We start from the raw sequence: 16,843 nt of genomic DNA, 5'->3' as shown, positions 1-16,843 counted from the left end.
TTTGCTCTATTGATCTCCTTACTGCGAGAGCATTAAGTAAAGTCTATACAAAGTCTAGTCCAGGGACTTCTACAATGTGGTCCACAGAGGTCCTCCTTTTTAATATGGAGGTGTGGTCTGCAGAGACTACAGACCCCAATATGCAATGCTCCTTTCTGGCCCAAGTGATCACATTGTATACCGTCTTCTGTAGTTTCCCTAGGGCTTCTCCAAACTAAAGATGAGGGTAGTTGTAAATCTGAAGCCTTCTACGCAAATTAGATGCAGCGCTCTGGCTCTTGGCCAGATGCCAGTGGAGGCCTCAGGGGGATAGAGTTTGAGCATCCTGTGTTAGTTGTATATGTATTTATTAGATGTGTTTCAGAGGCGTCCATCATCAAAGGCTCTAGATTGTCCATTACCACAGGGTTCAGGATGCTCATCACCAAAGGATCTGGACACGCAGACTCTATTTTATCATTTTGCCAGATGAACATGGATAAATGTACTGCTCAGAAATTTATCTCCAAGCTAATTTTATGTGTTGGCAGCATGGGAGACCAAAGCCCATCATGAGGGACACAACAGCACTTCTGTGACTGGGCAGTTCACTGCCCAGTCATCTCCAACATAGATATGTCCAATTGCAAAGTGGTGTTATCACCCGCTTTGCTAAAAGCAGCAAAGAGTCCTGTGGCACCTTATAGACTAACAGACATATTGAAGCATGAGCTTTCGTGGGTGAATACCCACTTCGTCAGATGCATGTAGTGGAAATTTCCAGAGGCAGGTATATATATGCAAGCAAGAATCAGGCTAGAGATAACGAGGTTAGTTCAATCAGGGAGGATGAGGCCCTCTTCTAGAAGTTGAGGTGTGAACACCAAGGGAGGAGAAACTGCTTTTGTAGTTGGCTAGCCATTCACAGTCATTCACCCGCATTGGCTCTGCCTCCCCTTTATCTCTCCTTCCTTTCCCTCCCTGCCCCCATCCCACCCATTTCTTGCTTCTGAGCCCCTGCCAGCTTTTCTGGGTAAAAATAACAATTTACAAATCTAATTGTTCTGTGTGCACTTTCCATTTATGGGTGTCTGATCCCTGGTGCCATCTTTGATAATAATAATTATCCCCAATCTCAGAGACTGCCCTACCTTAAACACAGCATTCTCTTATCTCTGCTACCAGGGCTTTGGAGCTGTGCTCCGGCTCTGCTCCAGCTCCAGGCAAAAACCTGCAGCTCCACTGCTCTGGAGCTGCTCCACGCTCCAGCTCTGGGCTCTGCTCCAAAGCCCTGGTCTGCTACCCTCACTCAGAGACACCCTAGATTAGTCCTGAGCTGGTAAATGAGTGTCTGGTGAGAGATGAAAGGGAGCAGCACTGGTGAACAGGCAGTTAGAATATTTACACCTGCTGAAGGATCAGAATCATAAGAACGGCCATACGGGGTCAGACCAAAGCTCCATCTCGCCCAGTATCCTGTCTTCCGACAGTGGCCAATGCCAGGTTTGCACCCCCTGATGTAATTGCCTTTTGGATCTGCAGAGCGGGTATGGACCCCTTTATCTCTCCCACCTCCAGTTCTCTCCTCACTGTACAAATTAGCTAACATCCCTGGAGGAAAAGTGGTACCTTGAAGCAGCCCTCTTGCATCTCTGTAATGACAGCTTTGACATCTATAGCCACATTTTCAAAAGTGGCCACTCATTTTGAGTCCCTTTAATTTTTGGGTGCCTAAAAGAAAAAGTGCCCTAAATCAATGGCTGTTTTGAAAAATGTTGGTGTTTGAGCCAAACAGCTATGAAATTAAGAAAAAAAGCTCCCCTTCCCTCATTTATAACCTGTAAATAACCCTCCTCCAGTGGTGAGATGACCCTTTTGTTTTAAATCAATGTCATGCCATCACACTTCCTCTGTTTATCCTCTACTTGGGAGACCACAGTGTGATCAGGGATCCTTGTTCTAACTGGAGTTGGGATGCAGATATGAGGATTTTATGTGAAATTACTGCATGATTCAGTGCAACTTCTCCCTGATTCTCTCCCCACCCTCATCCCTTTTGTTAATACAAAGTTATGGAGGAGATTTGAAACTCACAGAAAAGTCATTGATGATTCCCACAGCAGCTGTTCCTCCACCCCTCAGCACATACGTAGGTTTGACTGTGGATTTGTTCTTTCATATATTTGCTCACCTTGGAGGGAGCCTGGTATGTCGGAACTCTGGATTCTTTCACTTTTCTACTTACATTCCCACCCTTATAGTTACACGATCATCCTTTCTTACACTGAGTTTGCTTGTTTCGTTTAAAAAAGAAAAGACACAGAGGAGGTGCAGCAGCATCTGTATGGATGTGTGCTCTTTAGAGCCAATGTTCAGAGCAGTGCGGCCTCCAAACACACAGGAAGAGACAGAGATGCTACTTTCCCAATGCTAATTAGGTAACTTGGGTAAACCAGGTGTCTTCCTCTGACTCAGTGGCCTTCTCCTCACAAAGGGTTATGCCAAGGGCAACTTTGAGTTGTTTTCTGTTACTCATCCAAGCACAAAAATGCATACTTGAAAAGGGCCAAGTGGGTTTTACTAAGCTACTGAACCAAATTTGCCTCTGCCAGAGAACAAGCTTGGAAGATTTACTGTGCCCAAATGTCCTGTGAGTGGCTGAAAACCAGGGCTTAGAATGAAAGTACCTCCTTCTCAGTCCTCGCCATACTCTCTGTAATCCCAAGGGAGGTTTGGATGGCTCCATGTCAGCCTGCCCCTGGGGTGACTGGGAGGACAGGAGTGAGGGTGAGGGAAACAAAGGCACAGAAAAGCTAGTGCCAGGAGGAAAGCAGGAGTTGCAGACTCCAGAGCTGGAAGGGAGAAATGCGTCCTTAGTGCTCCTTTGTTGTCTGATTTTCAAATCGAAGGCAGGGGCGTGGGAGGGTGCGACCAACTGCAAACTGCCCCCCCCACTCTTTGCTCTCTCCATCTTCCCCCTGGCAAGGCAGGGGGGCTGCCCAGTTGCAGCCCGCTCCTCTCTCCAACCCTCTCAGTGCCAGAGCTCTGTTTGCAGAAAGATATTGTGCTAAAGTAAAACAAACACACCTTCCTGTTCGAACAGGAACTAGTGGAGTGTGGTATCCGGGGTCCCCTGGCCAACTCCTCCCTCAGCTCTGCTTTTAGAGAATGAAGGGAATACACACACCTGTACCCTCTCAGGCTCCTCCTGGTACATGGTCTCCTTCCACTGGTACTCAGAGGGCTGTAATATATGCCTCTATCTCACTCTCTCTCACACACACATGCCATTGCTCTCAATATTTCAGTATTTTGCTTGCAGTGCCCCCCGCCCCACGCCACATTCTCCCCTCTTTAGCCACTCCTGGCCTGCCTAGTCTTCTCTGACTTTGAGTCAGCTCTATCCAGATCTTTTAAGACCACCTACGTAATCTAGGTTTCTCTTTCTTCTCTCTGACCCCAAAGCGTCACTCTGCTGATAAATGGGATCCATTTTCAGCTGGCTATGGGAAGCCATCATTTTTCTCATTGCCCCACCAATGTTTTGTTGTATCAAATGGAAAAGTTAGTGATCTGATTTCTCAATAGGAGCGCATTTCTCAGGGGAAACAGGTTCTGCATGGGATCAGATTTATTGGCTATCAGTGGAATGATTGTTTGCTGTTAACAGGCGGCCATCTGTGGTGTTTAAATTTCATCAGGAAGCAGAATTTCACAGGCGTTCATTGGCCTTAGGACATTCTCATAGGGTCCACAGAGGGGCTGTGAAATCCTAAAGGAAATTAAATACAACATGGGGCCTTCCTGTTATTTTGATTACACTAATGTTTTCTCACTGATAGAAATCAGTGGTTGGGTTTTGTTATCTTTGGTACCAGGGTGCCCACTGCTGTTTGGAGAACACATGGGAACATTTATGTCACTAAGCACAGTCTCAGAAGAACACATTTTGGTGTACTTACATTTTTTTACCACGCAAGTTTTCCTTGAGCTCTTTCTTCTATTAAATAGTATATGGTATAAACCCTACATAGACAGATAGGTGGGTATATAAGGGAGACAGAGAGATAGCTAGTTGGGTATGTACAGGATAGATAGATAAAAAGGCAGATATATCATTGAGCATTTGAACCCTACCTTATAAATAGAAAGCTGATTTTATCTAGCTATCATCACTGATCTGAATAAAGGATGGAGATTGTTATTTTTCATCCAAATGATGTGGTTGCTGAAGTTTTGATCACAGTTCAGTGGAAGGCTCCCTAGCCCCTACTGGAGTTGACAATAATATTCTCTTTCACTTGGTTCCTTCTCAGCATTTCTCCGAGAATCTGGATCATTTCTCTGAGAACATGGAGGATTTCTCCAATGAACTCTTCAGCAGTTTCTTTGATGATCCAATGTTGGCTGAAAAGAACCCTTTACTGGACATGGACTTGGACCCTCCTACTCCAGGCATCCAGGCAGAGCACAGCTACTCGCTCAGTGGAGATTCTGCTCCCCAGAGCCCCCTCATGCCTATCAAGACTGAAGATAATGCCAATGGTGAGCACAAGAAACCCATATGCAGATTGCCGTGTCTCCAAAAGATGTACTGCATGTCCTAGAAGAGCTGATGTCTTTGAGCAGAGGTGGGGCCTGCTTGACCCAATTCAGGCTCCTCAGCACTGGGGCACTGCCTAACTGCTTTGACTTAGTACAGTTAGTCAATGGATAAATTTGTCTGTTGTTTTATGAATGTGGTCCACGTTTTTTCTTAAATTTGCTATGCTCACAGTATAATTATTATTCATTTTTATTGCTGTGCGTTATTTGTGCTGATGATTATGGTTTGTGTCTCTGCGTGCTGTGTGCTCCTGGCAAACTACAGGCAGCAGTTCCATAGGTCCCTGGTAAGGTGGGAGTGGATGCACTGGACTCAAGTCCCTTCCTGGAGCTTACCAGTGAGGTTTGGCCTGGATATAGGGAGCACAAGTCTCCGCCTGCAGCCAGTTGGCTCATGTGGAAAAGTAAGTGGCTTCCTTGTGAGTGGATCTCACTTAGAGGAAGACAGAGAGGAACAGTTATTTCAAACCCTATTTTTAAAACAATTCATTTCAGGATAATTCATGATGGCTGGATATTTTTAGAGCAATCCCAACAGAGAGTCCTATAATTTGCGGGACTGTGTGGGTGTCCTGGCAGCTGATGGACACCAGGCTGCCTGAAAAAGCTGTGTCACTGATTCAGTATATACATGAGAAGAAAGCCCTTCCTTTTAGCAAGAGCAAGGTCTGGGATAGAGGTTTCCCCATCATAGCCAGGAACTATCCCTGCTCTGTGATAACAAACACCAAGAAAGGAGAGAAACTGCCATCTGCTGCCTCTTCTTTGCAAATTACACAGTCAACACCTTTAGGGTCAGTACCGATAACTCAGACAGTGCATCAGAGGGTCACCAAGCAAGAGGCCTAACATCAGGCCTGACAGCTTTTCCTTAACCTTCATACATTCAGAAGGGTTTCCTGGCCCTGACTTTAACACTAACATGTCCCTGCAGGGGGCTCAGCAGAAGCAAGTCTTCTTGGGCAATTAGCAAAAACCACACAGGTGAGGACACACACCTTAACACATGTGGTCTTGACAATCGCACACACTGAAAATAAATAAATGAGAATAAAGATTATAATGATAGGGTGAGAAGCAAACAGGATGGAGCAATGAAACAAAACAAAGACGTGCAGTTGTACTAAGCTAACTCAGGAGCTTGTATCTGTTACACTCGTCATCTTTTCCCCCGCATCCTCTTTCCATATATTGTCATGTCTCTGCTTAGACTGCAAGCTCTTTGGGGCTTTTTATGTCTGTAGAAACCCTAGCCATATTTGGGACACTGAGGGTGACAATTGCTCTTGTGCAGGCTATGCATCAGTTAAACCCCACTTAAATCAATAGGACTGAAGTGCTGTGCCAGCCTTACATTACTAGTCAGAGGGTGCAGTTCACATCTGTGCAGTGAATGAGTACAAAATATCATTGTGCATACATGTGCACACACACAGTCACATGTCCAGGGTTATATCTGGCTCGTATTTGAATGTGATACATATTTTAGTCCATCTGTGAATTGGGGGCAATAGCCCTATGCTGAAATTGTGTGGGTTAAACCTTCATTTTAATGTGTATTTATATTTGGACCCAAATCCAGATCTATCTCTGCATTGTACCTATTAATGCTGCCCTTAAAATGCAGTGCCACTAATGGTTTTCCTTTAACATCTGTGAGGCTTCAGTATGCCCTTTCAGCCTGCAGCATTCTCAAGGGAACCTAGGCTGTCTCTAGTTTTGGAGCCGGCTGTGGCTTCTCCATACTTCCCTGCTGTCCTCAAAAATTTCAGAATCCTGCCCATCCCAGGCTAGGCACCCACTAATTCAGTTAGGTTGCGAGGTTCAGGTTGCTTATCAGTCACATGAGCTTGCTTTTCAGTGGAATCCACTTGCCTAATAGGTTATGGGTACAAATATGGAACCTCTGGTTCCAGGTACCAGATTGCAGTTCTGCAGACCAGGGAGTGCAGTCATGATTTCATGCCCAAGAGCAGGCTACAGTTCTCTAGAGTAGAAGGTGTAGGTCTGATTACATGCAAGTGGGTGAGCTGTTGATCTGTGAAGTCCAATTCCATGCCAACAATCAGGCTGTGGTTCTATAGCACAGAGAGGAAAGAGAAATGAAGATACTACATTTAAATATATTCCCCTTCTCCCCTCATTTTTCTTCACTCCCTTCCTGTTTCCAGAGGAGCAATAAATTTCTCATATCTGTGTGTGATGGGTCCGTATTTTTTATTGCACACACATTCCAAATATCTGACCATAAACAATGTATCTAGTGAAGCGTGCTGAGGCAGAATCACCTGGCACCACTCACACAGCAGGATCCAGACGCATCTTCAGTGTTTCTAGATCATCTGTACCTTTGGGACCACCAGCCACAGCACTCGCAGGCAGAGGGAGCGTCATTCCTCTTATAGAAAGGGATGTGTAAAGCTTTCCGTTGTAGCAGAACAGCTGGATGGAGGGGACAGTTCATCCAAGTTTGCTGGGTGCAGTTACCTGTGACCTTGTAACCCATTCTCGCCCCCTCTGTCCAGAATACAGGGCCCATCCACATTAAAGCTACAACTGTGAGTTCTGTGACTGGTTATGACTTGGCCTCCTTAACATATAACAGTTCAGCTTATGTCCACACAGCAGCTTTGCTGCCATCACTATTGTGTTATGCATTCACACCTACTAGGGTGCCTAATCATGTTTGCATTGGTGCATTCTGGGAAAATCTAGGTAGCTATCCCATAGTGCCTCAGCAGGGAATAGGCATGGGGGATATACCTACAGAGCAGCACCCGCAGGGCATGGATGGGGAAATGTACTCGGGGACATACTACTGCACAGAGAAGGAAGGAGGACAAGCCCAACCAGTTACACAGGCACAGTTAGGGAGTCCTGTCCACACAGCAAAATAAGTGTGCCAGACTAGTTACAGGAAGACAGCCAGCATAGGCCACTGCCAAGGGTGACACATGGTTTATATGGCCAGAGTTTTAACTACATTCTGTGTGGGCAAAAACCAGGGGCTAAATTCTGTGCTGTGCCTCCCAGAAAGCGTAGCCCAGGAGCAGTTTGGGCAAAGATGGCTTTAAGAATCTACCTGGATTCTGAGTGCACTCAGGGCTGATGGGGCCCCAACATAAGTGCCTGTTCTGACTTATGGCACTCTTCTTATGGCTGCCTAAAGGCTACTCTACAGTGCAGGATGACCACTCATTCCCTGCCCCTGGCATGTTCCCTACACTGGGAGCTGCACAGAGAAGCAGTTTATGGCTGCATACACAGGCCCTATGCAGGTCCTACACCAGAGGAACTCTTTTCTGGGCTTTTGTGACCCCTTTACAGTCCCTAGCTGCTGCCAGAGCAATGTCTAGGGACCAGGGTAGTGGCAGAGAATCTGTCCTCCTGGTTAGAGCTAAGCAGGACATGGTTAGAACTAACCAGCACACTAACTGGTGATATGCTGTGTTAACGGTCATAGTGTGGCAGGGCCAATGAGTTTCTGGTGCTGAGATAAATGAAGAAGGGAAGTACATTAGGGAGGAAGATGTATCACCTGAACCAGGTGCAGAATAGCTTCTTGGCAGGCTGAGGTGTCTAAGGAGCAGGAAGGATGGGACCAAAACTCCAGAAAAGAGGCCAAGTGACTTCACCTTCTCTGAATTAACCATTATCTCTTTTTGTCTGAGCTCCAACTCCTGTAATCTCCTGTCCCCCTAAATATTCACACCCCAAGCACACACACAGAGGGGGGCACTAAGGCCCATTAAATATTCCTCAGAGGGCTTTCCCTCTCCCTCCACACTAATGCTCCTCATGGTGGAGGCTGCAGCCTGCTTCTGCCTGGGGCTGTGGAGCAGCATACATGCATTCCTCCACACCTGGAGAATGAATGTCAGCACCAGTAGTGTCCATGAAGAGAGGGATTAACTCACCCCTTAAATATTGAGAGTGTACACACACTTGTGCAGCAGCAGTGCCTATCACAGATCTTAATGCAGAAGAGAGACCGCTATATTCCCTACACACCTTGGAATGGGACCCTTTGCAGATAGAGTAAAGGCTTCTGATGTCTCTTGCCTTGTCCTGTTATTGCTGGTGTCCCAAGAAGCTTGGTGGAGTTTGATTCTCATGCTGTGCTTGTTTCAGACCTGGAGAGCGGAGTGTGGTCCCTTGGGCACAAGCTATGCTCCATTATGGTGAAGCAGGAACAGAACCTGGCTCCAGAACTTCCTGAATCCCAGTTTGCAGCCAGCTTAGTGCCAGCGCTGAACCTCAACCCACTGCAGAGACTGCCGGCACCTGAGGAGGTGAGCCCATTTTACTCAGAATGTGTGTCTGGTAACTGGAACTTCCCAACAACAAACTCTGACACTGGCTTGGCTCTGTGGGCCTCTTGACTGCAGTTATAGGCTCCTCCTGGACAGGAGGCTGAAGATGAAACAGAGCTGATGCCCAACTATTCTCGTATTGCTAGTAATTTCTCACTTGAAATGACAATTAGAACAGACTCAGGCTCAGTGGTAAACTCACCCCCCAGTTTTAATTAAAAGAGCAAAAGGACCAAGGGGCACTTACTCCTCCTGTGTAGACACCGAAAGATTTACCCCTCTACAACACAATAGATTTGAAATTATTAACAGTGTGGGTTAGATTCAAACCAATGTCCTTGAGGCACTCGGTGTGCAATTTACCAGCTCCAGAGCCATCTAGTTATTCACTAGCATTTCTACTTGATGGAAGGCCCTTTCCTTCCAATCTGCTGATATTTCTTTAGCCCTTGGGTTGTTTTTATCAAGCGGGGAGCCCATTCTGCTGGTGAGTGTTCAAAGGCGGTTCCCCAATGAGATAATTTTAGGGAAGGCAGAATTAACTAACGGGCCAAATATGAGCCTCATACTCCTGAGTCCTTCTCCCAGCCCTGCCGCTGACATGTGTCATGTGGCCTTGGGCACATCATAAAACCTCTCACTTTCCCAAGCTGAACAATGAGGATAACAACCCTTCTCTGAGGTTCCAGTTGTTCCTGTTTGTGAGGGCAGGTGGATGCCACACACTAAGTGTCAACGATTGTTTCCAAGAACTGAGGAACCAAAGCTCTCGCCCACTCCCAAGTTCTCAAGATGTCTGTTTCTCTGAAGAACACCCTTGTATACTTGCTGCCCTTGGTGACATGGGGGTGACTGAGGGCTCTGTTTGGCCCTGGTTCCGGTGGAGGATCTTGTGAGAAGGGAGGTTTGTCCAATCTTGCATGGTGCCGAACTGTCTTGTAGCTTGTGGCCCATCAGGTACACTAGATCCTTTCCTGGGTTCTCTTCCTTTTTTCACTCATGTTGGGCATCTTCCCTTTCAGACAATTCTATTAAATAAATCAACTATTCACGCCAAAAATGCACATAAACTTCCTCCATTATTTACACAGCTTGAACTTGCCGTGCCCTCAAATGCAGATCGGTTTTGTGTGCCTGACAATTGTAGCAAGGGCGCCCCTCAGCTGTGTTTACTGTCTGGGGGAGTTTGCAATGTATCTGTTTAGTGTAAAAATCTCTCTTGCCTGTGATGGAATGGGGGAAGGGAGGCTAGGAGCAGAGAGGCAGTTCAGTCCAGCTGGGAACAACGTGCTGTTCATGTTAACTCTTAATCCATTTGATCAGAAACAGCTGTTCAGTGGCCCTGGTGAAAGTCCTAAGAGCACTGGAGGGGGTTTACTCCTTTTCTCAAAATCTGTATACATTCTCCCAGCTCTGATTAAGGCAGATCTCAGAGAGGCATCCCTCTTGAATTGGGAGGGCAGTTTAAATAGTGCTTTCTGGGTCTTGTGCTGGGCTAATGGCCAAGGAGGTAAATGTCTTCATTCAGAGATGTTGCCTGATCATCTGCAATGGCAGCAGGGCTGTGTGTGGCTTCCCCTCCCTCAGCAAATACACTTGTTTGTATTCGGTGTTTCAGGCAAAGACAGAGATTTTTGACGTGATTGTGTGCTGTTGGTTATCAGTGTACCTGCTGCTAATGCAGCGAGCAGGCTGGTGGGGCGGACTCCAGGGCACGGGGTGGAATGTGGCAGAGTAGAGAGTTGGTGAAGCAGTAGCTGCAATCAATACACTCTGCGAGGGCTGTTTGTGAAAGGTGGGGAAAGGAAGTGAAAAAGACACTCAGAGACAGCTGTGTGCTCTTGCTCTTTCACAGGCTCCAGTAGAAATGACTCCAGCACCTGTGATCAAAGCTGAGCCCAAAGAAGTGAACCAGTTTCTAAATGTACCAGCAGGTAAGAAAATAGAATCAGCCAGCTGGTACTTAGCCCAGTCATGCATCCACTCAATATTACACAGATCTGGCTGCAAAGCCTTGTTACTCCAAGCCATGCATATAGACACACGAAACAACTCTCATACACCGAGCCTTACACATAGAATAACAACAGGGCAGGCTGAGGTGGGTTACCATGGAACCCCTATCTTCATGCAGAATTACCCGTGTTCAGATACAAATGGAATTCCAGCATGTAATTGCCAACAAATTGCCACATACAGAATTGTTTGCAACTCCTATGCACAAGAAACTACCTTAGAGCTGAAAATATATATGAGAGATCTGAGCATTGAAAACCTCAAAAGGACCTTGGAGCTATCCAAAAACAACCATTCAAAAGCCAGAAAATTCAAAATTCAGTTTAATTTGAAAGGAACCCAAATATTTGAAGTCCAAAAACGCGCGATTAAGGCGCCATTAAGAACTCTGACTGCCCCAGAGAGACCCAGCCTAATCATGCTCCCACATACAATAGGGCCCACAGGAGTGGGGTTAGCCCTCTAAGTCAGAGCTGAGGCACTTCTCAAGCACCTGGTGACCTGTTGTGATGCTGAGCAACTAGAGCCACTTGGGTGCATTAAGTACTGTGGCAAGTGTGTGAGCCCCTGAAATGCTTTAATAATAATAATGCCTAACTCCCATATAGCACTTTTCATCAAAGAGCACTACAAAGGAGGTCAATAGCTTTATTCCCATTTTACAGATGAGGAAACCGAGGCACAGAGTGGTTCTTGTCCCCCGGAGACCTTCCTGTGTTTGAGAGTGTGTGCTGGGAGGTGCTTTGGAGCAGTATAGCTGAGCCAGGGCACAACAGACTTTGCATACTGTTTTGGTTCTTATACCAGCCAATCATTGTGGTATCCGGATACCTTGTAAAGATCCTCAGCATTTTGGCAAACTCCCTAAAGATGGAAACTGGCTCGGTTCAGGCATTGCCTTTTGAGACATGCTTTCTGACATCTCTGATTTTGTCCTGGGCACTAGACCTCACCAAGATCCATTAGAGAACTCATTTTGTAACCAAGATTGTAGGGATACATTAGAAGAATCTTAAATTATGATCCTGTGGCACCTTATAGACTAACAGATGTTTTGCAGCATGAGCTTTCGTGGGTGAATACCCACTTCTTCTGCTTGCATCCGAAGAAGTGGGTATTCACCCACGAAAGCTCATGCTGCAAAACATCTGTTAGTCTATAAGGTGCCACAGGATTCTTTGCTGCTTCTACAGAACCAGACTAACACGGCTACCCCTCTGATACTTAAATTATGATGTCACCTACTTATGTCCTACATCTGTCTGAAATACCTGATTCAGATCTAGTAAAAGTATTGTCCCTTGGCTGTAGAAGAGCAGTGGCATCAGTGAAGCTGCTGCCTCTCTGCCTCTGCCCAACCCCCTGCCAATGGTAAGCACCGTGTGTAACATGCGTACAGCTGCGGGTGGGCGGGCGCCACCGAATGTGGGAAATGTTCTGTTTCAACCAAGCAAGGCCGGCTCCAGGCACCAGCTAAAGAAGCAGGTGCTTAGGGCGGCCAATACCAAGGGGCGGCCCTCTGGCCGCTATTGGGGCGGCCTGTCCGGGTCTTCAGCGGCAATTCAGCAGCGGGTCCCTCAGTCCCTCTTGGAGCGAAGGACCTGCCGCCGAAGAGTGGAGCCGCGTGATCGCGCTGCCGCGGATTTTTTTTTTTTCCCGCTTGGGGCGGCAGAAACCCTGGAGCAGGCCCTGAGCCAAGACAGGGGTTTTGAGGATCAAATTGGACAGCCATGTGAAATCCAGGCCTGTTGGGCCATCTGCTTCACACTAATTAAAACTAACAATACGCTTACAAATATCACACCCCTATAGTATACCCTATAGCACAGCTGCTTTTATGAATATCAATAAAACTGGCCTCCTTGCTAACTATGACCCTCGTCAAATTCATCATATCCCATCTCTTCAGCCTGCCTCTTCCCCAAACGTCTATGAAGAATGGTGGGCCTTGCAGCATGGCCAGGTTAGCAAATATAAGCTGAGGCAGACAGAACAGGGAACTATATCCAAGGACTAGCACCCTGTGCAGGGGACCACAGCCAACAATTCCCTCTCCTTTGAGCCAAGTACATGGCAGCATAAGCACCTCTGCTGACTATAATAAGTGGTTCCAATTCAAGTATTTCTTTGGGAAGCAAGTTCTGGTCCCATCCTCCCCGGCAGGGACCTCATGCCAGTCCCCACTCATACCTCCTCCACACGGGACCCAGCTCTCCCTCAGCCCAGGGATTTCCCTTCTCTCTTACCCACACAGTGTGTGAGCCAGTGCTACTGGGAGTCAAGTTCTCGGGGGACTCCCTTGCAATCTGTTGTATAGGAACAGACTCCCTGTGCCCCAGGTTGCAACACCATTTGTCCTGGCTGTCCCTTCATCTGTACAAGAGGGGCAACTGGGTCAAATTTCAGTGGCACTGCAGTAGTACTGATTTAGTATGGGACCACTGCTTAAAAGTGGTCAGGTCACGCCTCTCCCATCCCCTCAGTTTTGCAGCCTATGGAACTCTGAGCAAGTGGAAGAGGAAGAAGCGTTCACCCCCAACCCTTCCTAATTGGCACCACTGACTGTAGCTGCAGCTGTATCACATGGGATGAGAGGCACTGCTGAAGTGTCCAACTGCCAAGCTTTCTGGGGCTGAATTTTCAAGTGTCCATGATTCTGAATGTCTCAAACAGGACACTCAAAAATTGAAGCACCCAAAATCAGAGCTCCTGCGTGCTTTCAGGCCCCATACAGAGCACATCATAGCAATGGAATCTCAAGGCGACAAAGGCCTGGATAAGGATGGCTAGCTTGCGTCCTTCTTCTTGAGCATCGTTCAAAGAAAGCAACTTGGTGCCCAGGTAGTGCCTGTGGCCCAAAACAGCCCAGGCTCCAATAAATGCCTTAAGGGCAAATATGGAGAATGTGCTCTCTGTGTGGGGGTCATGGCACAGCCTTGGATGGTTCTTCCATTTATTTCCCCCAAGCTACCAACATTGTCTGTGTCTTTCCTGGGTTGAGCCTCAGCTAACTTGCCCTCCTCCAGCCCCCAGTGTGCTAGGGGCAGTTCTTTTTCTTTCCATCCCTCTCTCATGGAAGCACTTTGCCCTGGTGCTGTCCGAGACCCCACACCTATCCCAGTAGGTTGATGTGTAGTGATAAATGTTCTCACCTTACTTCCCATTAGATGACCTGGTGCAGATGCCTCCAACACCTCCCAGCAGCCATGGCAGTGATAGTGATGGATCCCAGAGTCCGCGGTCCCTGCCTCCCTCCAGCCCAGCCCGGCCAGCCGCTCGCTCTTCCAGTGCAATCTCCACCTCGCCTCTCCTCACAGCACCACACGTAAGGAACTAGAAAGGAGACATCAGAATTCCAGCAGGATATGAGCTCCACCACAGCCTACAGTGCAGGGTTCTTTGTGCTCACAGGAACTGGGAGAATTTACCTGGCTGAAGGTCAAAGGGTGACATTAGTTGTTAGTCTCACTGTTGATAATCTCTGCTCAGGCCCAGGACTGGATAACCAGAGGGGCGCTGCAGATCAGGAGTGAGGTCAATTGGCAGAGCTGGATGGGACCCCAGGCCTGAAGTGGTGAGCCAGGGGGAGTGTTGCAGGTCAGGGTTGAGATATATGCCAGATCGAGAGTGATGAAAAGAGACTTGCATAGCACCTGCCTGTGACTGCCATGCTCCAGCCAGTATTAGGTTAGTCTTTCACTTTCACGACCACCGAATTCACTAAAGAACACTTAAGGGAGTTCCTGGCACAGGACTAACTGAGAAGTCACATAGAAGGGACATGTGGTAACTGCTTTTCATGAGCTCTACAACAAATGCCCATAGCCAACAACAGCTTGGGGAGCAGATGTATTAGTGAGCAGAGCGGGAAGCAGCTGGCTGGCTGGGTCACTGGGGACAGGTTCCCGTGGCTGCAGTGGAGACCATTGCCATAGGTATACTTACAGTGAGGTCCCCTGTTGCGGTGGCTGTGGTGAGGACCTGTGAGGTGGGATTTGTTGCTGATGCTCTGTCTGCCACTGATAACTTTTGCCTGTGTATTTCAGAAGTTACAAGGGACATCAGGCCCCTTGCTCTTGACCGAGGAGGAGAAACGCACCCTGATTGCCGAGGGCTACCCGATACCTACCAAGCTGCCCCTCACCAAAGCAGAGGAGAAAGCACTGAAGAGGGTCAGGAGGAAAATCAAGAATAAGGTCTCTCATTTCATTACATCTTAAGCAAATAGTTTAAATCAGGAGTGGGCAACCTTTTTGGCCCGAGGGCCACACTGGGGTTCCAAAACTGGATGGAGGGCTGGGTCGGAAAGGCTGTGCCTCCCCAGACAGCCTGGCCCCTGCCCCCTATCTGCCCCCTCCCACTTCCCACCCACTGACTGCCCCCTCTCAGAACTCCCAACCCATGCAATCCCCCCTGCTCCTTGTCCCCTAACTGCCCCCTCCCGGGACCCCATCCCGTATCCAACCCCCCTGCTCCCAGTCCCCTGACTGCCCCAACCCCATCCATATCCCCGCCCCCTGACAGGCCCCCTGGAACCGCATGCCCATCCACAGGGGCCACTGTATGTTTTTTGCTGCCCCAAGCATGGCAGGCAGGCGGCTTTCGGTGGCAGGCCTGAGGGCAGTCCTCTGGTCACATGGATTCGGCAGCATGCCTGCGGGAGGTCCTCTGGTCACATGGATTCGGCAGCATGCCTGCGGGAGATCCGCCAGTGCAGCGCCATCAGCGTCCCCGCCGCCAAAGCCGCGGGACCGGCGGACTTCCCACGGGCGCGCTGAAAGCCGCCTGCCTGCCGTCCTCACAGCGACCGGCAGGCCACCCCCTGCGGCTTGCTGCCCCAGGCATGCGCTTGCTGCGCTGGTGCCTGGAGCCGCCCCTGCCTATCCAACCCTCCCTGTTCCCCATCCCCTGACCGCCCCGCCCCCAGAACCTCTGCCCCATTCAACCGCCCCTGCTCCGTGTCCCCTGACTGCCCCCTGGGGCCTCCCACCCCTTATACAACCCTCCAGCCCCAGCTCACTTACCACTTACCATGCCGAGCAGAGCATGCAGAGCAGCACGTCCAGCCGCTGCGCTTGCTGGAGCCAGACATGCTGCCGCTCTGCTTGGCAGGAGCATGCAGCTCCACTGCCCGGCGTGGCTCTGCGGGGAAGGGGAGGACAGTGGGGGAGGGGCCGGGGGCTAGCCTTCCTGGCCGGGAGCTCAGGGGCCGGGCAGGACGGTCCCGCGGGCCGGATGTAGCCCATGGGCCGTAGTTTGCCCACCTCTGGTTTAAATGATTCAGAAACATCAAGTTGCACAGATGTCATAGCCAGCCAGTGTAACCATACCGTCCTATTGCTATTGTTACCCTCGCCTCTCCCACTCCTTCCTACAATCACCTCTTGAAGCTTGTTCCAAAGTATATTGTAAGCTCTTTGGGGCAGGGACCATGTTCTCCTCTATTGTTTGTTCAGCACCCAGCACAAAGGAATCCAAATCCTGAATGGAGCCGCTGGGCACTTCCATAACATACATATTCAGTCACATAATTGGGTACCAGCTGTGAGATTCCCTGAGCCACTCAGATTAGCAGGAGCCCCATGGGGGAGCTGATGAGATCCTGCAGCATGTATTAGTCACCATGGGTGATTCAAAGATGGGTTAGGGCAAGATTCTTTCCAGCCAACCCCATCACGTAGCCACATGAGTCAGTAGGTTTCCAAGTGACCCCAGAGATGCCTGTAGGGGTGGGGGGGATGGGGTTCAGGCACATTGCAAAAGAGCTTTGTAACCTTCACATTGGGCAATGCTAAATGTCCCATTCTTGGCTTCCTAAGTGTTTTGTGGCCAAATGTGAATGGCAAGTGTGATAGCCCATTCTGCCTTTGGACGGATGAAAGCGTGTGCAAAGGAAGCAGGCATGTAACAAAACTGCGGGGGAGGGCGGA

At 48.7% G+C, this 16,843-nt stretch overlaps 1 protein-coding gene across 3 annotated transcripts in view; it reads left to right on the top strand.

The window, feature by feature from the left end:
* Nucleotides 1-16,843, top strand: part of CREB3L1 (cAMP responsive element binding protein 3 like 1) — a 61,462-nt gene that overhangs the window by 31,648 nt on the left and 12,971 nt on the right. For all 3 annotated transcript variants that reach the window (XM_039538848.1, XM_039538849.1, XM_039538851.1), the window contains exons 2-6: nt 4,296-4,524; nt 8,716-8,876; nt 10,753-10,831; nt 14,081-14,238; nt 14,960-15,109. In XM_039538848.1, the coding sequence (XP_039394782.1) occupies nt 4,296-4,524; nt 8,716-8,876; nt 10,753-10,831; nt 14,081-14,238; nt 14,960-15,109 (777 nt within the window). The remainder of the gene's footprint in view (nt 1-4,295; nt 4,525-8,715; nt 8,877-10,752; nt 10,832-14,080; nt 14,239-14,959; nt 15,110-16,843) is intronic.

The sequence above is a fragment of the Mauremys reevesii genome, linkage group 4 (assembly GCF_016161935.1).
Source record: "Mauremys reevesii isolate NIE-2019 linkage group 4, ASM1616193v1, whole genome shotgun sequence".
Lineage (NCBI taxonomy): Eukaryota > Metazoa > Chordata > Testudines > Geoemydidae > Mauremys > Mauremys reevesii.
This window is presented reverse-complemented; position numbering and strand designations above follow the sequence as displayed.